General features: G+C 47.0%; 1 protein-coding gene across 1 annotated transcript; it reads right to left on the reverse strand.

Annotated features, from left to right (window-relative positions):
• On the reverse strand, positions 1 to 27,173 carry MCM3 (minichromosome maintenance complex component 3). The gene is made up of 17 exons (XM_068280032.1): positions 26,954 to 27,173; positions 24,744 to 24,856; positions 22,308 to 22,516; positions 18,168 to 18,298; positions 15,202 to 15,440; positions 12,160 to 12,268; positions 11,908 to 12,061; positions 10,718 to 10,849; positions 10,387 to 10,595; positions 9,307 to 9,481; positions 8,452 to 8,578; positions 5,601 to 5,751; positions 5,364 to 5,504; positions 3,880 to 3,980; positions 2,151 to 2,224; positions 1,896 to 1,959; positions 1 to 654 (listed from the first exon to the last, which is right to left on the reverse strand). Exons 1-17 carry the CDS (start codon positions 27,032 to 27,034, stop codon positions 456 to 458), a joined length of 2,409 nt encoding a protein of 802 aa, XP_068136133.1. The 5' UTR covers positions 27,035 to 27,173; the 3' UTR covers positions 1 to 455.

Raw genomic sequence — 27,173 nt, forward strand, 5'->3', positions numbered from 1 at the left:
TGGCATGCCGATATTTATTGCATTAAAGGCACAATATAAAGTGGCAAGACAGTCAAACTGGGAAACTGTTCAATATAAAAATTAAAACAAGTTAACTTTACAAAAAGGAACATACCCTCTGAATAGGGTAATCTGCTATACAAATAAAACATTGCAACAATGTTAAACACCTCTCTATTGCATACCGTAGAACACCTTCAGAGTCTCTCCCACCCAACACAACGGGACCATCCTGGATTCTTTAGTTTGGTAAAAACTAAAAGTTTCTTGAACTTTGTAAAAGTTTAAAATGGAAAATAAAATGGGCTGTTAATCTGACATATGCTCAGAAAACAGTGGGCTCTTGCAGACATGAAGACATATGAAGCTTCCCCACCGGTGATGGAACATGAAAGTCATCAGAAGCAGGTCCTCTTCCTCTGCTTTCTCATAATAAAAACACTGGCGATTGTCCATTAGATGAGGAAGACAATGTTCTCGGAAACCATGATATGGTTGGCCTCCTCCATCAGCTCCAGCGCAGCCTTCACCTCACCCTCGGAGAAGGGAGTCTCGTTGCTCTTGTTGATGGCTGCCATGAGGTTCGGCATAGCGATGGACTGGGCATGGGCAGATTTGAAGGCGTCCAGAAGAGCAGCTTTAAATTCCTTAAGCCTGGCGAAAAAAAAAAAAAAAAAAAAAAAAAGGGGGGGGGAACCATCTTCATTATAAAACCAGTAACTGATTAATATGGTGCTACTGGAGGCAGTACAGGTGGGCCTCAACAACGGGGTACCTTGTCTTACTGCCACCATTACCCAAACCCTTATGAGTGGCTGTACTGCTAATTACCAGTCCCCCCCCCCCCCCCCAAATTCCTGCCAATTGTCAATGTACCAACACTTCAGGCACGCCTGAATTGGAGGAAAAAATTGTATATTTTTACTTGGGGCTTCTTTCAGCCCCTGTAGGCCATCAGGTCCCTTCTGTGTCCACTCCGTTGTTCCACTGTCCCCCTCCAAATGATATGGGCTGGAACTCCAGTCACGGCTACTGCACACGTGCAAGTCCTGTCCACGTCTCCTCAATCAGGCTGTCACTGGGGGCATTCTGCACATACAGACTTCTCAAAAAGAATGGTACTGTGCCTGTTCCACAATGCTCATGAGCACGACCGAAGAGCGTGACTGAAGAGGTGTGCAGATAGGACTGCGCGCATGTGCTTATAGCCGTGACTGGACTTGCAGATCTTAAGAGGGGGCAGCAGCTCATAGGAGGGGACTCTGAGACACAGGCGGTAAGAGGAAGGGGAAGAGTAGAAAAACTGTACTTTGGGACCATGAGAAATTATATTGACTGACATATGCAGGCATCTTACAGTCGGGGATATACATTATAACAAAACATTTATAAAGCACTTTTCTCCCGTAGACCCAAAGCACAAGTGCATGGCTCAGATCATTACATAGATGTGTGTACAGGGGGAAAAGTTGTGATCATAAAGGTCAGACTAAATGGGTGGCTTTGCCGTTTTATTTTAAACATGTCCTGGGTTGGAGCTGTCTTAATCAATAGGACAGCGTTCATTAATATAAAGGACAACTGAAAGTGACAGGTACATACACGGAGGCTGCCAGATTTATTTCCTTTTAAATAATTAGTTGCTTGGCTGTACTGCTGATCCTCTGCCTCTAAAGCTGTCCATACACACATCGATTTCTACCAGCAGATTTGATCGCCGTGATGCAACACACCACTACAATCGTTATTTGATAAAAATTGAGGCAAAAAAACCTCATACCCCCTATTTTTTTTTTATATGGCAGCCTCCATATCCCTCACTTCTGGGGTCCTTCAAATCCAGTACCATTTACTAGACTAATTTACTAGACTAATTGTGATAGCTCGAGACTCACCTGTCTCCAGACAGCCCGGTGGTCTGCGAGGAATCCACCTGCGCTCCTGGTTTGCGGGACTGAACTGTAATGCAAACAGAAGAAGAGGTTATGTCTCAACCAGACAAAGGTTTACACAGACTAACTTACATAAGACTGGGGGACTTCAGGAAACACACAGGACGACTATAGATAGAACTGTTCTTCAGGTTTGCCTTTAGAAAATAGGAAAAAAAAAACAAAAAAAAAAACACAAAAAACCCCCTGAAAACTAACCATCGGGAGTCTCCTCTTCCGTATCACTGAAATCATACGGGTCATGCGACTCCCCTTCGGTTGTGCTGGCCTTCCTAAAACAGGAAACAGGAAACAGGCAAAACTGATTAACAAAATTCATTTCCACGATTTGCAAACATTTGCAAGTAATGAAGCAAAAATACCTTAGGGGTAGATGTACACAACATATCGCGTTTTATTTCATGTAGGGTTTTCTGGTGTGCGTTTGTGGAGCAGTTTTACTGAGTTTGCCTTTTTTCACCGCAGATGCATTTTAATGCGTTTGCGATTTGCATATACAGAACAATTGTTTTTCATGCGTTTTCCAGTTGCATTTAAATGCAAATCGCTAGGAAGACAACAGGAAGCGGAATCACAAAACAATTTAAAACGCATGAAAAACGCATACCATTGTGTTCCCATTGACTTTCATTATGTGCGTTTTTGCATACAATGCAACAAAACCAGCGTTTTAAAAGATGCACGCATACAAAACTCATGCTTTTTTGTAAATGGAACAAAAAAAATCATGGGCGGGGCTTTGTGGGGGGTGTGTGTAAGGTACCTCAGGAGAGGGAATCCTCTGGGTCCTAATGAAGCGTCCCCCATCTTCTTCACCCTCTGGGATCCAGCGCTGGCAGCCCCTGAACACCAGGGAGGTAAATATTTACCTACCGCAATAGGTGTGCAGAAGCAGCTTTCTGGTCGGGCTCAGGCTGAAAGAGCCCGATGGAGTCCACTCTACTGAGCAAGTGACTCACACCTGTGTTGTAGTGGACCCAATAGGGTTCTGCGATTTGACCGAAAAGCTGCTACTGCATCAGATTGTGGTGGGTAAATTTTGCAGGTGCCACTGCGCCACCGCCGACATCCTTGTTTACTATATTTTGGGGGAGGCAGAGTTGGATCCCTGAGGCTTAGGCGGAACGGGGGGGGGGGGGGGGGGAAGCCTCATTTGGATCCAGAGGCTTCCCCCTCCCAAGACAAGTACCCCCAGGGGCACTGTGTTAAGACTCCCTTTAAGACAGGGGTGTCAAACTCAAATACTAAGTGGGCCAAAATTGTACACTGGGACCTAGTCGCGGGTCAACCTCAATGTTTACTAGCCACCTTCCTCCCTTATAAAATTTCCCAGGTGCCTAACAGCTCCTCTCCAACCCAGATTTGGACCGCAGGCCGGAGTTTGACGTGTATGTACCATTGTCCCCTAACACGCCCTTCTGATCCTCCCGATCGCCGCTGCTGTACGTTACCTAGCTGCGATCCCGTGAGAGCCGCAGCCTCCCCAAGGAGCTTCAGTCGTCGCTATGGCGACAATCGGAAGTGACGTCTGACGTCAACATGCGCAATCCCGATCCTCCCCATAGCGAAGTCTGGAGCGGATTGGAGAGGCTGCTCCATTGCGGGATTGGGGGGGGGGAATAATACGTATAGCGGGGCGATCAATAAAGAGCGGAGGGACTTGGAGACAATGGTAGCTAGCGAAGTGCTAGCTACAAAGGCTAAAACAACTTATTCAAAAAATCCCTCCCAGGGCAGAGAAATCCTCTGCGGCGACTACCGAGTGTAGCTTGGGGGTTACCGCCAGGAGGGTTAAGACCATTTTAAAATCAGTGTTTTGGATCACAAATAACGTGCATATCCCGCTTCCCCAGCACCCCATCCAAGCCTCGATCTATCCAGGAGGGCCTATACTCTGCACCCCACTCAAGCCAATGTCCCCACCCACCTCCTCTTCCGGGTCTTCCTCTCACTCTGCGGCTGCTCAGCCTCCTCCTCCGTATCTGTTCCATCGTCTCTCTTCTTCCGCTTCTTTTCCTTCTCCAGAACCTGAAACCGCAGAGAGCAGGATTCAGCAACACTGCTCATCTCAGAGCATCTTTAGCATACTTTGCAAAGTGAAGTTAGAAAAACATTTCAGGATTGAATGTCGCTGTGTAACTCATTCATGTTTGATCCACCTGCAACTGAACTCTTGCACAGGACAGAAGGAAAACAAAGAAATGCACCCTGTGTGTATTTAGAGTTTAGCCTGTTTAATTCCACCTCATCTGTAACTAATCAAAAGTTGATCTCTCCCGTGTTAAATGACTGCCACGGCAGAGATGGCAGGTAAACTCATTTCAAAGCACAGGATGTAAATAGGTCTGCTTCCATGAATCAGGAAGTAGAAAAAGTTTAGATTTTAGGATTTGTATCAAATTAAAGGTTGTTATGCTGTTGCTTATGTTTTAGAGCAGAGAGGACATTTTGAGTTTAAGTCCGCTTTAAAGGTTTTGAATATAAAATTGTAATATCAATATCAGCCATGCAGATGTGTCTGCTTATCTGTTGGGAAATATAAAAATAGAAAAATTATTATTTTATTTATCAAAAACTGGATACCAACACCATATTAAAAAGCAGTATCAGATGTTTATAGTGTCAATAAATAAGGTGACCAACATTGACAATTTTGCAGATTACTTTTGTTTATCAAGATATAGGTGGCTCAACCCCACACATGGAGGCCAGCACAACAATACAGTCTACAGGAATGCAGCTGTGGACTTCTGTCTATATTTAATGCTGTGTAAGTCTTCATACAAATACTGAATCAACTTGGGATTATTACGATCCTGCCTTATAAGGAGTGAGCCAGAGGCAGAATCTGCACGACAGCCCAACTGCATAGAGGAGTCTGAGCTTCTAGCAGTTACAGCCCAACTGCAGACTGCATATAGGAGGAGCATGAGCTTCCTGCAGCTACAGCCCAACTGCAGATTGCATATAGGAGGAGCCTGAGCTTCCTGCAGCTACAGCCCAACTGCAGACTGCATATAGGAGGAGCCTGAGCTTCCTGCAGCTACAGCCCAACTGCAGACTGCATATAGGAGGAGCCTGAGCTTCCAGCAGCTACAGCCCAACTGCAGACTGCATATAGGAGGAGGAGCTTCCTGCAGCTACAGCCCAACTGCAGACTGCATATAGGAGGAGCCTGAGCTTCCAGCAGCTACAGCCCAAATGCAGACTGCATATAGGAGGAGCCTGAGCTTCCAGCAGCTACAGCCCAACTGCAGACTGCATATAGGAGGAGCCTGAGCTTCCAGCAGCTACAGCCCAACTGCAGACTGCATATAGGAGGAGCCTGAGCTTCCTGCAGCTACAGCCCAACTGCAGACTGCATATACTGGAATATCTGGCAGCTGCAGACATCCCACGAGCGCCCCTTACCTTCTTGAAGTAGGCGTACTGGACCAGTTCCACAGCGGCCTCCGCATCCTGCAGCTCCACGGCTTTGCTCATTCGCACCTTAGCATGAGCCGTGGACAGACGGATCAGAGTCTCCAGGGTACGAGCGGTCACCGGTGATGTCTGGAGGAGGAAGCACATTATCCAGCATTAGCACTTGTGCCTCACAGGCCGGGCTGTACCATCACCACAGTCAGACCCCACAGCTCCGAAACTCACCCGGGCCACATCTGTGCTCATCTGGTCCTGGTTCCGCAGGCGGGTGTACTCCTCAGCTATGTAATTGGCGGCGTCAGAGGTCAGGACGGGTTTGAAGAGCTTGGCCACGTGGATGTATTTCCGCATAAACTCCATGCCGACGATCTTCTCTCTGCGGGAGGGGAACACATCGGAGTATTCAGAAAACTGTAATGAAGCAAATCACCATCTCACCCGCCAGGGTTGTGGAGTCTGTACAATCGTCTGAGTCAGTTTATAAAACCTCCGACTCCACAGCCCTGTTACCAGCCAAACAGGGCAATGGTGCATTACTGCAGCTCACAAAATACACAAAACATAACCAGCCATAAAACACCCTTCTGCTGCAGACTGTACCAAGAGGGCTTCATGGGGGTAACTAGGGGTGATCAATAATATGCATATACTTCCTAGTTTATGCAGTTTGAAAATGGACCAATCCAGGTTTAAATTGTTCCATATCTCAAGCTGCACATATTTGCATAAAAAAAGGTACATACATATGCCTATCATTGATCATCCCTACCGCAGCACCAATCATTACAAGCTGATGAACATTTTATGCAGCTTGAAAAATAAACCAATCAAAAGCAACAGCAACTGGTCCGATTCACTGCAGCACAAAATTATATCAACTCACCGACCAGCCTCTAAAACCACAAGTCATTAAAACCAAAAACATAAGATTTCAGAGCCTGTGCCGGCCTGTCTGAGTAAGGCACCCAGTGTTTCAGCCCTAGCAGCACAATTTGGGGTGGTGGTGGTGGTGGGGGGGGGGGGGGGGTAATCATGCTGCAGACTCACTTCCCTGGTCTTAAAGGGACACTTAAGTAAAAAAAAAAAAAAAATGAGTTACTCACCTATGGCTTCCAATAGCCCCCTGCAGCTGTCCGGTGCCCTCGCCGTCTCCCTCCAATCCTCCTGGCCCCGCCGGCAGCCACTTCCTGTTTCGGTGACAGGAGCTGACAGGCTGGGGACGCAAGTGATTCTTGGCGTTACCAGATACATTAGCACCCTCTATGCTGCTATATGCTTCATGCTATATGCTATAGCAGCATAGATGGCGCTATTGTGGCCAGGAACGCGAAGAATCACTCGCGTCCCCAGCCTGTCAGCTCCTGTCACCGAAACAGGAAGTGGCTGCCGGCGGGGCCAGGAGGATCGGAGGGAGACGGCGAGGGCACCGGACAGCTGCAGTGGGCTATTGGAAGCCCTAGGTGAGTAAAACTTTGTTTGACTTAAAGAGACTCCGTAACAAAAATTGCATCCTGTTTTTTATCATCCTACAAGTTCCAAAAGCTATTCTAATGTGCTCTGGCTTACTGCAGCACGTTCTACTATCACCATCTCTGTAATAAATCAACTTATTTCTCTCTTGTCAGACCTGTGTCTGGAAGGCTGCCAAGTTCTTCAGTGTTGTGGTTCTGCTATGAACTCCCCCATCCAGGCCCCTCTCTGCACACTGCCTGTGTGATATTTAGATTAGTGCAGCTTCTCTCTGTTCTATTATCTTTTACAAGCTGGATAAATCCTCCTCTGAGCTGGCTGGGCTTTCACATACTGAGGTATTACATACAGGCACAGCTGTCTGCACTCTGCAGGAAGAAACAGCCTGACACTTCAGTGGAAGATAGCTGCAGGGGGAAAGAAACACACAAATGATCTCTTGAGATTCAAAAGGATGGCTGTATACAGCCTGCTTGTGTATGGATGTATTTTCTATGTGTGGACATACTGTACATCAATCTACTTCCTGTTTTGGTGGCCATTTTGTTTGTTTATAAACAAACTTTTTAAAACTGTTTTTAACCACTTTTAGAGCGGCGAAATTGTGACAGAGGGTAATAGGAGATGTCCCCTAACGCACTGGTATGTTTACTTTTGTGTGATTTTAACAATACAGATTCTCTTTAAAGAGTAACTGTCAGGCTGCAGAAGCTAATTTAAACCTCTATTCTCCTGTGTTAAACAGTTTAGAAGGAAGCTCAAAAGCCATTAGTGAAGATAAACATTTCAGTTACCTTTGATGTGTGCTTATCAGCAAGTCTGTTATAGACCCATAAAGACGCAAGCCGCAGCTAAACTGCAAAGCATTCTGGGGCCCTCCCCTCGGCTGCTGAGACGTTACAGAAGCTTGTAATCCGTCTAGCTGTGTAGCACTGATAAATCTCGGGGCAGAGTACTCTGCAGGAGTCAGCTATTGTTCCTAGCCACATGGCTCATTAATATTCACTGCACACCGTGTTGTTCAAGAACGAGCTTTTCTGTGATCAGGAATCAGGCAGGACATGACGACACATGACAGAAAAACATGGAGCCTGCCATGAGCTGTCAGGAGCATCTATCTCTGCATATACTATATACAAATTCTGTGAAGTACAAACGTGGACAGTGAAATGCATATGTAATGTAAGTACAGCCAATCTTTAGCTACTGATATATGTGTTTATTTTCTCTGAGACCTTATACCTAACAGCTCCTCTTTAAGTGTCCCTTTAAGCGTTGCAATTTCACCTGCATCCTCCAGGTGGAGCTGTAACTCAGTCAGATCACTGACAGCAATCTCACCAGAGTGATTCAGTACCTCGGTGGAGAGGAAGTAGAATCTCTGCCTGTCTGGATCCCCGGGAAGAGAATTAACGCCCACTGTGCTCTATTGCTCTGCATTGAGCTCCCAGCAGCTAGCCCGAGCGTAGTTCAGTGTTACCGCCAGGGAGGTTAAAGGACTGCTTCTAGTCACTCCAAGACTATTTGTTCCCGTTGTGTTTCCAGTTATGCCCTCCCATAAAACTCCAAGTCAAAACACCCCCACAAGACAATAGGGGAAACTCACCTCCTCTTCTTGGCACCGTGCAGGAGGCCGTCATGTTTCTCATACACCTGCAGCTCTTGCTGTTCCTCATGTGTAACGTTGGGGTCCTCTGTGGCCAGAATATCAACAGAGCTGCCGAGAGGCATTGCTGGAATAGGAGAGAGTCAGCAGTAAGCTACAGTACATCCTGTCAGCTGATGCTGTCAAAGCTACGGTACATCCAATCACCTGATGGTGTCAGAAATATCTATTTTTTAAGTGGTCACTGTTGTAACCAGTAGCCACGAGTGCTGCTGTATATCTTCGCCCCGCAGGAGTACCCTTCCCAACCCAGGGATGTAGATATGAGTCTCCTGCCTTCTTGAGTGGCTCACGAACCTATGCTCCCGATTTCCCCCTTCCCTCACAATTAGAGCTTAGATTGGGAAATAGGAACGCAAGTTCCCAAACCCAATCAAAGTGCTTATAAATCACGAATGTCCAGTGCTGTAACGAACACCACTGATCCAAGTGTAGTGTATATGAAAAAAAAAAAAACCATTCTAATCATCTAGTTGCCAAAATTTATATTGCAGAAAAATATATAAAGGCCATGATGTCTCCTATGCTGATATTTAAAAGGAAAAAAAAAAAAAAACCAACCTAAATTTTCACATTTGTATTCACTAAAAGTTTCACAAAACACAACTCAAGGCAGTCTTTACTGGGCAGCAGAGCCCCTGGAGACATTGGTCTCCACAAGAGCAGCTCCACCTCTGTAACAGACTTGCACGGAGGTGCCAGGTGACTGACACACACCTTGACAGCAGCAGGTGAATGCCAGCTAACTGCCTTTCGGATGCTTTGCCCCATCACTAGTGAATTCAGATCACATACCATCGCCGTCCTGTTCCCCCACAGCTCTGTAGCGGTGCATCCTCAGCACGTGGTCCGAGATCTCCCGGTCCTGTTCTGGGTCCATCTGATCCAGCATGATAAACAGGAGATCAAAACGGGACAGCAGAGAGTCCTGCAGGCCAATGTTCTCCATGGGATTTTTATATTGGTCATACTGAAACATAGAAGAGAGTGTTAGACATAAGGGGTTAAATGTTAGCTTACAGTACTTAAAGTAAACGTTACATTCACTAAGAGCTGTTTGGTGGTGGTGGGTGGGAGGGGGAATTGGTATATTCACTTAGAATTTCACACATGCAATTATTAAAAAAAAAAAAAAAGCTACATAATTACCATAAAACTCATATCAGCTCCATGAATATCTTAACCATTTTTACCCCCTACATTATAAAACACGTAAAATTAGGATAAATGTGTAAAAAAAATTCCCTTTATGTTTAACTTTCAGTTTCTACCCTTCTTATCCCTTTCCAAATGGCGGCTTGTTACCAACAGCTCCAGGCTGGAGATAAATGCCTAACATTTCGCTTGTGGTACTGCATGCTCTTATCTTTGTGAATTGACATTGGAGGCATTTACCTCACAAGTCGGTAATTTTAGTGGTAACAGCCTTTGTCAATTGTCAAAATGTTCAGTAAAATCAGTTTTCTGCTTTACCGCATGCTTTGTGAAATAAGCCCCAAATCCTAGGGCTCTGCCTCCGACAGGAGAGCTGGGTTCAAATCTCAGCTCTTCCTGTTCAGTAAACCTGCACCTATTCAGTAGGAGACATTAGGCAAGACTCCCCAACACTGCCATTTGCCTACTGAGCGCGTCCAAGTGGCTGCAGCTCTGGCGCCCCAGGAGGAAAGTTAGGTATAAATATGCTGTGTTTTTAGAGCTGCCCAGTCCAGCACTGCTAGTCTCTCCTCCATGCTATGACTTGTGCCAACTATGTGGACCACCATTCTGCAGGGAGAGGTTACTGCTTGCTGCCCAATTCCTGCCAGCTCAATCTGCTATAGTAACACGTGGGGCATACCTGCCTAACAAGACTCCAGAGCAACAAGAAACACTCACCCGTCCGTAGACCGGATTGGCTGCAGCCAGCACACTGCAGCGGGCGTTCAGTCGGGCGTGAATGCCGGCTTTAGCAATGGTGACACGTCCCTGTTCCATGACTTCATGGATGGCCGTGCGGTCCATATCAGACATCTTGTCAAACTCGTCAATGCAGACAACGCCGCGGTCAGCCAGGACCATAGCTCCGGCCTCCAGCCTCCTCTCCCCTGGTCAGAGAAAGAGAACCTGCATTATATATTAGGACAAAAATGCTGACATGATATGAGAGATACTAATTATATGCATCTCATTGACCGTCCCTAGTGACCTGACACCACATGCGGCTTACCCGTCTCCTGGTCCGTGGTAACAGCAGCAGTCAGACCCACCCCCGAGGAGCCTCTGCCTGTGGTGGTGATGGCGCGGGGGGCGGTACAGAGCACATATCGGAGGAGCTGAGACTTGGCCACCGAGGGGTCACCTAGGAGGAGAATATACACATTGCTCATTTTGCAGGCAATATTACATTTAAAAAAACAAAAAACCTATGGGAAGAATCTGTTTGAGTGTAAGCAGTTCAGAATATCCTGAGAAACAGAGTAGCCATTGTATGCCTGCATCTGGCCCGGGCTGCGCCAATCACAGCCGCTTGCTCCCTGAACACAAGGACTTAGCATGGGTCTCTCCATTGGGCTGCAAAAGACCAATGAGAAGCCTCAGCAACAGGAAAAATGCTCATTGGTTCATGTTGGACCAATTAAAATTCTAACTGTTGCAAGGGAGCCTATGGAGAACTCCATGCTTCTGCGGTCCACCAGGCTGAATATAAGACAGACCCAGCAGCAGCGGGACAGGTGAGCTGCTATCGCTTAGGAGGCCTAAAGCATTTCACAGTTAGAGACTCTGAAGCGAGCCTAAATCCACTTTAACTTTTGTTAATGTTAAGCACTATAAGCCCTGCTAAACAGCCGCATCCCCATAGCAAAACGAGGGGTTTATGCCCCCCCCCCCCCCCAAATCCCCTCTGCTGAGTCCAGGGAGCGCTTCCTGCTTGAAGCAGAGCTTAGAGCTGTAGCTCTGCCTCGTCGGGCGTCAATCCCTGCCCCTATCAATCTTCCATCACTGAAATGGGTGGGGAAGAGGCGGGAGATCTGCGGGCAGATTGCCACACATGGAGGCAGAGCTGTAGCTCAAAGCTCTGCCTCCATGAGCAGCAAAATCCACGACCAAGAAAATACTGGATTTTGCATAGGGGATTTGGGTGGTATAAACCCCTCGTTTTGCCGCAGGGATGTGGCGGTTTAGCAGGGCTTATAGTGCTTAACATGAAGTTAAAAAAAAAGTGGATTTAGACTCGCTTCAGAGTCTCTTTAAAAGATCTTACGGTGCACATACCCAGAAATTCCCACCGAGGGAACCCCCTGCACTACTGGAGTAGGATCAACGCACTTCAACATGCAGGAACTAGACATTTTGCTGTACTAATACCCCTCCCTCCCCATCAGCAATAAGTAAAGAAACCCCCTAGATATACCGTACCTATAAGAAGAACATTGATGTCTCCTCTGATCCGAGTTCCGTTATCCAGCACCTTCTCCACCCCACCGAGCAGCATGCAGAGGATGGCCTTCTTAATGTACTGGTGCCCATGAATGCTGGGGGCCAAAGATTTGGCAAGCTGATCAAACACATCCTGCAAGGACAAACATGCGATCAGAACCATAGGAATGGAGGGATATTATCACATGAAGTGACTGGACTGTTCTCATCTCACAGCATGGGCTGCCATACCTTGGCATGGGTTTTGCTGAACCTCTTGATCTTAGCCAAGTCATCTGCAGAGAAGACCGGTGACACCTCCTTGCTCATCTGAACGACATTGCAGGCTAACATGATCGTCCTACAAAAAAAAAAAAACACAAAGGTGGTGCAAGAATGTTAAAGTCAGCAGAAGAAAATACCCGGGCACATCGATAAAACACTTCCATAATTGTGAGTCATATCTGCTGAGATTAGTGATTGACAAGTAGATGCAAATAACTTAGAGTTGATGCAAATGTATGCACATTTATGGAGCTTGACAACTAATCAAATTTTTACCTCAGCAGGATTTGATTGGTGCATTTTCAAGCTGCATACATTAGCATAACAATTTGCATACATTTGCATTAACTCGAAGTTATTTGCATCTACTTGACCATCACTAGCTGAGAGGAGATCAGGGGTGGACTAAGAACATACTACCCATTCTCCAGCAAGCATGAGACTTTCCCACAGTCCAGAAACGGACGCTGTCATAGCAAACACTAGGATAGATCTCAGCTTCTTTATAAATTACTAGTATAGAAGGCCCTCCCGTTAAAAACTGGCACTAGGGCACAGGTGCTACCCCCCCCCCCCCTTCCCAGGCAATGCACGCACATACATTTCCTGCTTGCTCACAGGGAGCTGCTTGCTTGGCAGTTGGAAAAAGCTGTTATTTCCCACAATGCAATGAGAACCTCTGAACCACAGACAGCAAACCGTCAGATCCGGCCTTGTGTCCTAACTGCCCTGGCTGCGCACATGCTCAGTACAAAAAAGCCGGGACACAACCATTCAGTTGACGCAGGGACACTTACATTTTATTGTATAGGATGGGCCAACCACAAAAAAAAAAAAAAAAAAAAAAAAAATAATCCAAATTTCTGGACAAATTGACATAAAGGGTCAGTTTAGTAATGGATTGGGGAGGGAGAAGAGCAATTCAGGCCCCTCCCACAACCTGGGAAGAGAACACTAATGCCCGCTACACATCAACCTTTGGTCAATTTTGCCACCTCCATGCAGTATGAGACTTTACCTTTACAATCTGCTCATAGTAATCAAAATCTGTTGGCCCTCTACTACATGGAGGTGGGGTGCAGATTTTTAAAAGCCTTCTCCTGAAATCTACTGAAAATCCATGTGCGGTGTGAGGAGGGATACGATCAGATAGATCCTTGTCTGATGAGATAATGATCTGAGAGGGATCTATCTGCTGGCCACAGACTAGTGCATGGGCAGCTTAAAGTAAACCAGAGACCACAACATTGTTCAGTCACGTCAGTCGGGAAGGGGGGGGGGGGGGTCTTCTGCGCATGCACGGGATGTTTGCGCATGCGCAGAAGACGACTGACGCAACTGAGCCAGTTACTGGGGCAGTTTGCAGCTGTATGGCAGAGCACAGGAGGAAGGTGAGGGACTCGCACGTGCTTATGGCGCTGGAGGAAGCTCCGGGTAAGTATCGATTCTTTCAATACTGTGGTCTCTGGTACACAGACTCCGAACGAAAAGAATCTAGGTGGGTTGTATTTTCCGGCCATCAACCGACTGAAAGACCAACTCAATTGCATACTGCACACCCAAGTGTGACAGGCTGCACAACATGGCTGCATACAAGTACGTTGTTCAATCGACTTGTGCACACTGCCAACTGCACAATATCAGCCCAAGAGTGGTGCGAGTTGATCAGCAGGATGGATCTGGCAAACCCCCCGTTATTATTCGTTTGTCTAGTCGTTTGCCACCCCCACACGCGCCTGATTGTCATGCTGGACGTGTGTATGAGCCTCAAGTAGCATCTGACCATCCCAATCGCAGACTTATCACTGGCCCAATCTGTTATGCTTCTGAATGGCTTTTTGCCCCTCTAGTTTACCACTTTCCCTGCTAAACTTTTAATTAGTATGCCATTCATAAAAAATAAAAAAATAAAAATAAAATAGAGATAAAATGAATCAGCCGCAGAGATAGGTGGTGACAAACATCAATTTTATAGTTACAACCTCCCATATCAAAACAGAATGCTGTAGAACAAAAAGGAGATGTCCCGCTACATCATTGGCAGGGTAAAAAAAAAAAAAATCTCCAAATTGTATTTAAAACCACCCTGTCGTTCTATTAAATGCACCAGGGTGGATGCGCAGCACTATTTTTTGAATTAGCCTAGCGCTAGCTACGATTTCCCCCTCCAGATCGCTGCGTATTCCTATAAGGAAATCCCGTTCTGAACAGGATTTCCTTTAGGGCTTCCCCCATTGCCATGGCGATAATCATGATGTCATCGGGAGTCCCGATCCAGGTCAGGCTGCGCACGGGGATCCAGGCCAGGCTGCGCACAGGGTCTCGGGGAGGGGGGCCCCTCTGACGCAGTGGGTAGCGTCGCAGATCAGGTTAGACACGCAGCTAGCAAAGTGCTAACTGCATGTTAAAAATAAAAAAAATGAAAATTGGCCCACCAGGGCCTGAGCGGTGCCCTCCAGTGGTAATGGACGAGCTGAACTCGTCATTACCACCAAGGAGGTTAACACATCAGTGGATACACAGAAAAAAAGCTCATGTGTGAGTTGGTTAAAGCGAACCTTAAGTCACCTAAAAAAAAAATGAGATGAACTCACCTGGGGCTTCCCTCAGCCCCCAGCAGACGATCGGTGCCCTCGCAGCTCCGCTCCGATGTGCCAGGACCCGCCGGCGACGACTTCCTGTTTCGCCGTCACCGGCCAACAGGCATGGGAACGCGAGTGATTGTTCGCGTTCCCATGCCTATCGGCCGGTGACGGCGAAACCGGAAGTCGTCGCCGGCGGGTCCTGGGACATCGGAGCGGAGCTGCGAGGGCACCGATCGTCTGCTGGGGGCTGAGGGAAGCCCCAGGTGAGTTCATCTCATTTTTTTTTTAGGTGACTTAAGGTTCGCTTTAAGTATCTGTGGTTGTAGTGATTCTACTTTCTATTGCAGAATGCTGTAGAATCTTTCATACGAAGCCTTGTACCCCAGCATGTGAAAGCCACAAGGGAGGAGGAGCATCACTTTACCTGAAGGAGCCGGAGGTGTAGCCGTTCTGTTTGGACGGCAGGCACCGGTAAGTGCCGATGACCTGCACCCGATCGCCAGGCTTCACTTTGTCCACCAAGTCGTCATCTACAATGATGTCCACAGAGCGGGGCAGCTGACCAGCAGGGGCCTTCTCTGGCATCTCCTGGATAGTGATGGTCTGATGGTCTTTGTACAAGGAGAGCCCGAACTCTGTCTCCAATGGGTTGTTATCCTCATCCTGTTAGCAACAGAAGATGTGAGAAAGCCATAAACACCAGGTAAACCAAGAGTGATACGTCCCTCCACCCCAAAACGGTGATCATGTGACCCATGGCCTTTTCAGTCCCAGGTTATACAGCTACTAAAGGAAGTGTCCTCTTAAAACAGACAGCATGATGCCTCCCTGCTGTGTTCCCACTTGAGCAGAGAATGGACTTTGTGTTATCCACTCATGGCAAAAATGACAGTGAACAGTTCCAATTTTATATCTAGGGGCCGTACACACTTGTCAGTCTACAACGGATCAGTGGGATACATTGAAGTAAGCGGACTGCATGCCTGTGCAGTCCACAATAATCCTGGGGCAGGTGAATACGTTTCCCAATATAGCCTATGGGGGTAACTCATCGGCCCCAGGCATCAGCTAACGTTTGCTCCTGCTGGCCGCACAAGGTCCAGGAAGAAGTGGGAACAGAGCCTTACTCAGACTTCTCCAGAGAGCTTTTCTATGCAGATCAGAGTCAGTTGAGGGAAAACTCAAAGGGGAACTGAAGTAAGAGGTATACAGAGGCTGCCATATTTATTTCCTTTTAATCAATACCAGTTGGCTGGCAGCCCAGCTGGTCTATTTCTCTGCAGTAGTATCTGAATTAAACCATAAACAAGCAAGCAGCTAGTCTTGTCAGATCTGACTTTAAAGTCTGAAACGCTGAAACACCTGATCTGCTGCATGCTTGTTCAGGGGCTATGGCTAATAGTATTAGAGGCAGAGGATCAGCAGGGCTACCAGGTAACTGGTATTGCTTAAAAGGAAATATGACAGCCTCCATATACCTCTCTTCAGTTCCCCTTTAACATCACTAGAGTAGTATAAGTATTTTATTACTAGTCGACCTAATCCCACTTAAAAACGGGCTCTAGGTCTGTCACTAAAGCATAACCACGCATAACACCACACACACACACACACACACACACACACACACGGTTTGATTTAGGGCATATTTCCACCACACGCGAATTCTTGATGCGAAATTCCACATCCAAAATGCAACACGTTTGTGAATGCAGCCATTTCCATTCAATGCAAATTTCTGGACAAGATGTGGTGCAGAAAAAATCTGGATGATATGCTGCATTTTTTTTGCATTCCATGGGCAATCTGGGTGCAAATCACAGCTAATGTAAATAAATGGGGCTACACATCCATGTTACAAATGCAAAAATCCACGTTCTGAACAGAGTTACCCAGCATGCACAGCGTCATTTCCTTTGCCATGACGTGATGTAGCTAGGCACTTTTCAATTCGCATGAAAACGTGTATGAGTTTTTAAAAACGCATTAAAAACATGCAAATTTCCGGATGTGATTCGCACTGCGTGTTAGTGGAAATAGCACCAGCATCTTCTGTGTTAGATTAGATCGAACAATACACAGCCTTACTAATCCTACCATAGTCTAAAGTGCTTCCATATTATTTTTTATTTATTTAATTTATTTAATTTATATTGCAGTGACCTCTTCTGCAGCACTTTACAGAGTACATAGTCATGTCACTGACTCCTCAATGGAGCTCACAGTCAAAGCCACACTATAATCTAAGATCAGTACATACACACTATACTAAAAAAACTCAAAGGCAGATGGTCAGGGCCAGTCTATTCCAAGAATCTAGCGTGTTAGGGACTCCGTAAGGCCTTGCATTCCGTTTGTGTCCGTTCGGGTTGGGCAGTTTTTGATGCATATTTTTTCCGATTCCCGGAGCTTGAGTGGCCGATTCATTAACCTCCCTGGCAGTAAGCCCAAGCTGAGCTCTGGCTAAGCCGCCAGAGGATTTCTCAGGCCCCGGTGGGACGATTTGCATAGTTTTTCTTGTTACACGCAGCTAGCACTTTGCTAGCTGCGTGTACAAACCGATCTCTGCCGCTCCACGCTGATTCGCCGCTACCTGCTGCGACGCCCCCTCCCCCCAGTCCCCTTGTGCAGCTTGGCCAATCACCGCTAAGGGGTTGATCGGGACCCCTTCCGACACAATGACGTCATCCCGATCGTTGCCATGGCGACGGGGGAAGCCAAACAGGAAATCCCGTTCTGAATGGGATTTCCTGTTTGCTCTGATCAGAAGGGGTGGGGGACGCCGCTGCACAGCAGCTATCATGTAGCTAGCAACATGATTTAAAAAGAATTTTTTTTTTTTTTTTTTTTAAACATTGCTGCGCCGCCCCCCTGGCGATTTTACTGTAACGCCAGGGTGGTTAATGTGCTTAGCGGTTTTCTAAGTGTTTTTCCCGAACAGTTTTGTAATTCACTCCCTGACGCAAGTCAGGAAGTGAACTCTGACCCGGAAAATACAATGTATTCTTAAAAACACAAGCGCAATCGCCTTATTACGCGTTTTTTGTACGAGTTTTCCTATTTCCTTATACCGTCCATTGAAGCGGAATCGCCCTGAAAATGGAACATGCATCGCTTTCCTAGCGCACGTCGTACGACCCGCGCTGATATGAACCTTCTCAGACATTCATTGGCCACGCGGTCGGGGGACATCTTTAAAAACAGCACGGGGCCGAAAACGCCTGCCGCGTGAACAAGCCCTAAAGGTCAGAGACCATAGCAGACTTGTGTACAGCAGTTTTATGGATTTGCAGAACAAAATCAAAGCCACCCTTGTCCATAAACCACCGAGTTACCCAAGAATCTGAGCAGACAAGAAAGCTGGTATAACGTATTTTGCCCATTACTTACCTTTACGGGATAGACAGAACTGGTGGGAAAGGCTTCCAGACTGGTCATATCCGTGTATTTGCGCTCAATAGTCTTCCGTGTAGCCGGACAGTAGTGCACGCTGCGCACCACTTTAGGGCGAACCAAAGAACCTGAAAAGTGCAAAAGTAAAGATATTTTAATTCTAGCAAAAGAGAAATATTTTGAAACCTGATCACCCACACCTGAAAAGGGTTTGTTTGGAATGCAGAAGCCGTGGAAGAGATACACAGTAAGATGCCAATTTAAAGTGCACCTAAAACCGAGGGATAAAGAGGTTTCCTTTTAACCTCCCTAGCGGTATGCCCGACACTGTTGGGCATACCGCACGCTGGCCCCAGAAGTCCCCCAGTATAAATTTAACAGATCCCTTGCCTGTAAAAGCTTTAGTTAGCACTAGGCTAGCTAGTACAGGTTGCCAGCACCCCCCGATCGCTGCTGATCCCTCCCAATCCAGCGGCTAATACATTACTCAGCCTGGATCCAGCGATCACGCAGCCACCCCACACAGCTTCGCTGTTCTCTATGGGGAGGATCGGGTTTGCACATGACATGTACGATCCTCCCCATAGACCGGAGCTGTGCAAGGAGGCTGCGCTAATCGCTGAATCCAGGCTGAGTAATGTATTAGTGGGGGGTGGGAAGTGGAAGATCAGCAGTGATCAGGGGTTACCGGCAACCTGTACTAGCTAGCCTAGTGCTAGCTAAAGCTTTTACAGTCATGGGATCTGTTAAGTTTATACTGCGGGACTCTAGGCTGCAAAATCTGAGCGGCATAAAGCTCAGGAGGTTAAACAATACCAGTTGCTTGTCAGTCCTGCTGATCTCTTTGGCTGCAGTATTGGCTGAATCACACACCTGAAACAAGCATGCAGCTAATCCAGTCTGACTTCAGTCAGAGCACCTGATCTGCATGCTTGTTCAGGGGCTGTGGCTAAAAGTATTAGAGACACAGGATCAGCAGGAGAGTCAGGCAACTGGTATTTTAAAAAGGAAAAATTCATATCCTCAGTTTAGGTTCCCTTGAAACTTGTATAAATTGTTTTGACTTGTAAACACTTGGGGGCAAGACAAAAGATGCATTGCTGAGGCTTCTCCTAGAGGAGACGACTGGAAACACATTCCAAGTCAGGCAAGAGGACAATCATATCAAATTGTACATTAACCACTTCACTACCCTGGTCATTTTCACAGTTCAGCTCTGATTACTTTGGCAATAATGTTATCAAATTTGCACAACTAAATGATCTATACAGTATACTTTTTCAGGAGAGACTGCTTTTTGTGGCCAACTTTTTAGTAATTGCTTTATTTTTTATGCATTTTAAAAGCAAAAAAAAAATTATACATACACACACTTTTACATTATAGCATACGCATGATGTAAACAGTTCTACTGCAGTGTTCTCCCCAGAATTTTTTTCCAGCCGGGTGGCATGAAAAAGTAGCCGGGTGGGGAGCGACCAGGGGAATGAAGGGCCAGCGCAAAAAAAAAGGGTGTTACCATGCAACTGAATGTGGGCGTGGCTTAGGCAGAGCTATGACTATGGCAGGATTAGATAGTGAGCTCCTCTGAGGACAGTCAGTGACATGGCTATGTACTCTGTAATGTGCTGCAGGAGATGTCAGTGCTATATAAATACATAATAATATGGTAGGACATTAGACTAGGACTATAGAAGGATTAGATTGTGAGCTCCTCTGAGGACAGTCAGTGGCATGACTATGTACTCTGTAAAGTGCTGCATAAGATGTCAGTGCTATATAAATACATAATAATATATAATACATAATAATATTCGGATGATTCCTGAGAGATTTCAAGCTGAAATCAATCGGGAATCAACCTGGAGTGTATGGGCACCCAACAGATCTCTCTCTAATCAGATTTGATCAGAGAGAGATTTGTCTCTTGATTGAATCTGCCCATCATCGCTAGATGTATGTGCACCTTTACTTTAGCAGGTCAGCATTAGGACCCTGCAGTCTCAACTCTGGAAGCCCCAGGTCCTTATCAGTCCTGCCAGGAGGGGGGTAGGGAGAAGTTCTGGCTTAATGGCTTTACAGCCGTCTCCCTGGCTGCTTCCAGAGAACAGTTTCACAATGGAGGGGGTGAGGGGGACAGCGGGGCTGCTCTCACACAAACTCACACAGGAGCTGCAGGCACACATAACATTCCTCTCCAGAATCCCATTTCCCGGACCCCGCAGCTTCACTCACTGACTGGCTTCCTGACTTACGATCCTGGGAACTCAGCGGCTGCCTGATGAGGATGTAAATGTCCCGCCCAGTCCAGTCCATGCTAATTCAGTGACTGTACGAGCTCAACGAGATCTCGTACACAGAGGAGCAGGAGCAGAACAGCATTGGCTTCACTATTCACAGGCACGTGCTGTCAGTAGGCGGGGATTTATGACGCAGAGGAGCAGAACAGTCCGGACTTCAATTACAGCCACGTGTTGGCAGCCGGGCGGGGGTGTAACCTTACCCGGGCGGCGCGCCCACTTATTTGGCTCTGGGGAGAACACTGTACTGTACATTCAACCCACACATTTATCTTTATTTTAACAGTTAAATTGTATTAATAATATATTAGCAACAGATTGTGCACATCTGTTTGCTCCTGGAATGTGTATTTTACACTCTTACTAATTAACTGTCATTGAATTCCCTACTGTCATTCCTTTAGAACTATGTAGTGTTATCAGCTTAAAGATAAATAATCAGTGTTCTCTAAAAATGTTGTAGGGAGGAGAGTGTAGAGACTTATGCTGGATCCACAGCATACAATTTTTTTGGCCGATCGACCTGGCCGATTTATTATTTCCTATCTGAAGATCGATTTTTTTTAGCGATTTTCTGACTGATTTCCGTAGAAATGAAAAATCGATCAATCTTCAGAATGGACATGCTGGAAATAATTGATCAGGGGGGGGGGGGATTTTGAATGGTGTGGACCAGCATTCAAGAGACACTGAAGCGAGACTAAATCTCGCTTCAGTGTCTTTTTTCTCAGCTGTCATATATAGCAGGGGCACGTGTGCCCCTGCTAAAACGCCGCTATCCCGCGGCTCTACGGGGGTCCCTGACCCCCCAACCCACCCCCCCCCGCAAAATCTACGACCAACTTGGTCGTAGATTTTGTTCCTCCCAGAGGCAGGGCTAACGGCTGCAGCCCTGCCTCTCAGCGCGTCTATCAGACGCGCATCGCCGCCTCTCCCCCGCCCCTCTCAGCGAAGGAAGACTGAGAGGGGCGGGGGAGAGGCAGAAGTTCGCGTCTGACAGACGCGCATGGGGCAGGGCTGCGGTGGTTAGCCCTGCCCCAATGCGGAAGCGCTCCCCCGCATTACGGAGGGGATCTGGGGGGTCAGGGACCCCCGGTAAGCCGCGGGATAGCGGCGTTTTAGCAGGGGCACACATGCCCCTGCTATATATGAGAGCTGAAGCGAGATTTATTCTCGCTTCAGACTCTCTTTAAGGTACATACATACACACACCTACCAAATATCGACTCCAATCTACCAAACTTGTCTGTTAAACCCCATTCACACGCTCAACAGCGGTCTTTTATGCAGCACAATTGTTGAACCACTTGTTGTGAAACAAGTTGAAACAGCTAAAAAAAACTATTTTACTATTGTTCAAAAAGTTGATAAGGCTAAGTCAATCCAACAGTCGGATTGCCTTATCAGCTTTTTGAACAATAGCAAGACTTGTTTCAAAAGTCTTGCTATTGTTCAAAAAGCTGATAAGACTGGATTGACTTAGCCTTATCTGCTTTTTGAACAATAGTAAAATAGTTTGGTTTTTTTTAGCTGTTTCAACTTGTTTCACAACAAGTGGTTAAACAATTGTGCTGCATAATAGACCGCTGTTGAGCGTGTGAATGGGGCTTAACAGACAAGTTTGGCAGATAGTTGGACAGATAGGTGCGTATGAACCTTTAAGGTGGACATACACTTACAAATTTGCAGCAGATTCGAACATCAGATTTCTGTCAGATGCCTGTCAAGTGGAATCTGCTGGGTGCCACACACTAGGAAAATGGGTGGGTGTGCGCACGGAGAAAGGGGCCTAAATACCACCTTCCTAGTCACGGTGGTCAGATGACCGGTTACTTACACTTCGTGACGATGCCCTCCACACAGACCACAGAGCCCAGGAAGCGGGAGGTGAGGGTGCGCGGCGTCACATGCTTGGCCCCGAAGCTGCCCTCCAAGCCGATGTAGAAATCCTCATACTGCTTGGCATACGTTCCATCAATGGAAGCCACAAATTCCTTCAGTGCCCGCTGGAAGGCGATCAGCCCCTCAAAAGCCTGGTTCATAAGCCTAGGTAATAAAATGGGATTGTTATAGCCAGCGAGTCCATACTGAACAGAAGAGGAAAAAACACCAACAGCACAAATGGTGAATGAGATTCCAATTCTATTAGCATACAGGTAAACTGATTAGCCCAGACAAAGCTGCATACAGACACTTCTCTATTGATGTGCAAACAATTTACATGCAGCCAAAAGTACTAACATCTCATCGATTATCGAGGAAATTCAAACCACGGAACTAGTTAGATTTACCATTAGGATTATGGTCGATGGCCTGGTATTGCCCAGGTATGTATATGGCTGGTGTTGGCCAGGGCTGTGGAGTAGGGGCAATTTTGGGCACCCGGAGTCGGAGTTTCAGAAATTTAGGAGTCGGAGTTGGAAGATTTTTGTACAAAATCCACAGCCGTTAAGTATTTGACCGAGGAGTCGGAGTCGAGGAGTCGGAGCAATTTTGGGTACCCGGAGTTGGAGTTTCAGAAATTGAGGAGTCGGAAGATTTTTGTACCGACTCCACAGCCCTGGTGTTGGCTACGCCCACTTTTCTAACCCTAACAATTAATCAATGCCCTAGTTTGTGAGCTTTAAGTTGTTTGGCATCAATAATCTGCATTGAAATGAAACAAATCTGATTGGCTGTTTGTGGCTCCACCCCCTTCTCTGATTTTAAACCCCAGTCACCCAATGACCAACTGTACCAGGTTTGAGGCTTGTGCCATTAACAGTGCAAGAATAGCAGCAATGAAATGAATTTGGATTGGCTTTTGTTGGCTCCACCCCCTTTTCTGAATATTAATCCCAGTCACCCAGTGACCAACTGTGCAACGTTTGAGAACCCTGCCATGAACAGTGTAAGAATGGTGGCGTAGTGGTTAACGCGCTCGCCTTGCAGCGCTGAGTCCCCAGTTCGATTCCCAGCCAGTTCAACATCTGCAAGCTTGTATGTTCTCCCCGTGTCTACGTGGGTTTTCTCCTGGCACTTCGGTTTCCTCCCACAGCCCAAAACCATACAGATAAGTTAATTGGCTTCCCCCTAAACTGATGCATACACTACACTATACAGACATAGGACTATGGTAGGGACTAGATTGCGAGCTCCTCTGAGGGACAGTCAGTGACAAGACAATATACTCTGTACAGCGCTGCGTAATGTCGGCGCTATATGAATACTTAAAGGGAAGGTCCAAGCAAAAAAAAAAAAAAAAAAATGAGTTTCACTTACCTGGGGCTTCTACCAGCCCCATGTAGCCATCCTGTGCCCTCGTAGTCTCTCACTGCTGCTCCAGTCCCCCGCTGGCAGCTTTCTGACCTCGGAGGTCAGGGCCGCATTGCATACATTTTTACGCATTCCAGCTAGTGCAGGAACAAAAATGTATGCGTTGCACCAGTAACGCGTAAAAATGTATATGTTAATGTTCCTGCACTAGCGGGAATGCGTAAAAATGTACGCAATGCGGCCCTGACCTCCGAGGTCAGAAAGCTGCCAGCGGGGGACTGGAGCAGCAGTGAGTGACTACGAGGGCACAGGATGGCTACATGGGGCTGGTAGAAGCCCCAGGTAAGTGAAACTTTTTTTGCTTGGACCTTCCCTTTAAGAATGGCTGCCGATTACATTTTCCCAGTGAAATTTGTTTGTCTCCACCCACTTTTTGGTTATGGGGATAAAAAGTATCCTATATGTTATTCCAGGTAATGTACTATGTGTGTGCCAAATTTCATTCAAACCCGTTCAGCCATTGTTGCGTGATTGAGTAACAAACATCAAAACTTACACATTAAGATTAGTAAGATTATTACTAATTATATTTTATTAATATATTACCATTTAATTGGTTATATTCACCATTAGTGCTCTAATTTAGTACAATAGTACACTACGCCCACACTATTCAGGCAATCACAACGCTCCTATATGGAGAACTATTCTCAATGACGTTTTCTGTAGTACATTACGCCCAGACTATTCAGCCAATCGCAATGCTTCATGCTATAGAGGGTGCTGTGATTGGAGAACTGTTCCCTATGAGGTTTCCGGTTGTAGTACACTACGCCCACACTATTCAGCCAATCACAAGGCTCTGTGCTGTAGAGGGTGCTGCGATTGGAGAACTGTTCCCTATGAGGTTTCCTGCTGGGTTCTCTAAAGTAGACTATGGCTGCTACCGGATTTAGGAAGGACCACACGGAAGGAGATACCAGGCCTATTTCTGTGACAGAAGTCTACAGATACTCACAGGTGAGCCCTCTTCTCATTCTTCCTGCGGAGGTCATTGATGTTGACGATCAGCCGATACTGGTTTTCACTGATCATGTCCCGAACTTTGCTCTGGTAAATGCCCTGATCCTCCTGCAAAAACAGAAACCATAAAACTCACATGATGCTGAGTAATAACTCCAATCTTTTCAAGCTTGGAGCACATGTACAGCTATTCATGCACAGGTCAACAACACACTGGCAAGCAATCAGGAGCTGTTGGAATGCTTCAAGCTGTAGATGGTGCTGTGTTTGGAGAACTGGTCACTATGGGCTTTCTTGCTGGGTCACCTAAGCTATATTATCTCCAGCAGTGGATACCATCTTATCCAACTATCTCAAGGCTGGCAATACATGGACCATTTTTACCCCAGCAGATTTGGGAACTAAGGGCTCGTTTCCATATGCCCTGAAGTAAAATTAATAAAATGGCCAGCTGTAAGCCATTTTGCCACACTCCCTTTGTTCTATACAGTTACATGTATAAGACTAGTGTGGCAGGGAGTTCCAAAGAGTAGGGGCAGTTTGACAGAAGAATTTTTTGAGGTGCACTCTGGGAGTGACCAAGTTTATAGAACTTGCTGATCTGAGGTTGTGAGAGGTGTGGTGCAGCTTCAGCAAGTCCTTCATGTATCCAGGGCCCAGATTGTGCAGGCATTTGAATGTCAGCAGTCCAATCTTGAAGAGTATTCTCCATTCTACTGGTAACCAGTGCAGTGAGCGAAGGATCGGTGTAATGTGACAGTGGCGAGGCTGGTTTGTTAGCAGTCTGGCAGCAGCATTCTGCACTAATTGCAGGCGACGCAGGTCCTTTTTGGGGAGGCCAGCATAAAGGGCATTGCAGTAGTCCAGCCGTGATGTGATGAAGGCGTAAACTAGGGTTGGAAGAGCGTCTGGGGGAATCAGATGTTTAATCTTTGCAATGTTCTTTAGATGAAAGTAGGAAGATTTAACTACAGATGAAATTTGGTTTCTGAAACTCAATTCCCCATCGATTAGTACACCAAGGTTGGAGCTGTTTATGTCTGAATTCCCAATCATGATTGGTGTTGCTTTAGGATAGAGCTGGTAAAGAAACTCTCAAAAAAAAAAAGTTCCCCTGGGGGTACTCACCTCAGGTGGGGGAAGCCTCCGGATCCTATCGAGGCTTCCCCCGTCCTCCTGTGCCCCTCCGAACAGCAGGGATGTAAATATTTACCGTCCCGGCTCCAGCGCAATATCAGCTGTCTGCTCGGAGATAGGTGGAAATAGCCAATCGCTGTCGGTCCGCTCTACTGCACATGCGCAAGTCTCCTGCGCCTACGTGGTAGAGCAGACCCAACAGAGATCGGCTATTTCCAAGCGGAGGGCTGCAACAGCGCCCCCGCTGGAGCCAGAAAAGTTAAATATTGTATAGCCTGACAAATTGTCCGCTGTGCATTCTGTGGGCTGCACAGCAAGACCTCTGCGGGACACAGCAGTACCGAGAAGCCTGGATAGGATCCAGAGGCTTCCCCCTACCAAGGTGAGGTACTCACCCCCAGGGGAACTTCTTTTGTCACAGCATCTCTAAAGTCTACGTAGCGTGGATCAGGGGGGGGGGGGGTGGCCCTAGAGCTGCGCAGCCTCACTCGCGGCCAGCCGCACTGCGCAGGCGCGGCCATATTTCATGAGGCAGGAGAGCCCAACCCGGGCCGTGGGGTCAGGAGCCAGCCGGGGGGGGGGGGGGGGGGGGGGGATAATGAGTGGGGGGGATAATGAGTGGGGGGGACCCAGCGGATCGGCACGGAGGGCGTCCTCCGTGCCTGAAACGACAATACAGGTAATTCACTTTTTTTCCACCCTTGGCCTCGTAAGTCCTTTAAGTATTTAACATTAAGAGGCCCCACGATTTGATCCTGTACGGAAACAAGTCCTAAAAGTTATGTAACTTTATTTTACTTCTCAAGGCACAACAGCACCCTTGGACTGAAAAGACAAACAGAACAAAGGTCATGCTGTGAAGCACTCCTAAAAGGAGTTAAGCAATAAAGTGGACTTTCCCACAGCTTTTCATATAAACGTTGGCCAGCATTAGCGGAGGCTGGAATGGAACCCTGCGCAGGGCTGATCAGATGTAATAGAGCATGGCGATTACTGCGCACTGGCTCCAGTCCGGCCTCTGATAACTCCGGGCCCCCCTCCGCAGCAATAAACAGCCAGAGAGCTCACCTCATCGTCCAGGAAGTCCAGATACTCCCTCTGCGCATCCCGCATATCCTGGTCCTCCATGTCGGGAATAGGGGCGGCCATGGCTGTGATCGCTGCTCTGAGTCTGGAAGGTGCACAATGTCCGCCGCCTGCTCTCTTCTTCCCCGACTGCAATGGCGCGAAAATCCAGCGCGACTGCAACTTTCCCGCCAAACAGACTCGCTAGCTCAACTTCTCATTG

This window comes from Hyperolius riggenbachi, chromosome 4 (genome assembly GCF_040937935.1).
Source record: "Hyperolius riggenbachi isolate aHypRig1 chromosome 4, aHypRig1.pri, whole genome shotgun sequence".
Taxonomy (NCBI): domain Eukaryota; kingdom Metazoa; phylum Chordata; class Amphibia; order Anura; family Hyperoliidae; genus Hyperolius; species Hyperolius riggenbachi.

Coding starts and splice junctions, on each gene's coding strand:
- MCM3 (XM_068280032.1), bottom strand. CDS start 27,034: ATGGCCGCCCCTATTCCCGACATGGAGGACCAGGATATGCGGGATGCG. Junction 18,299..22,307: donor GGAGGGCATCGTCACGAAGT/GTAAGTAACCGG, acceptor TGCACTTTTCAG/GTTCTTTGGTTCGCCCTAAA. Junction 15,441..18,167: donor GTTCTGTCTATCCCGTAAAG/GTAAGTAATGGG, acceptor TGTTGCTAACAG/GATGAGGATAACAACCCATT.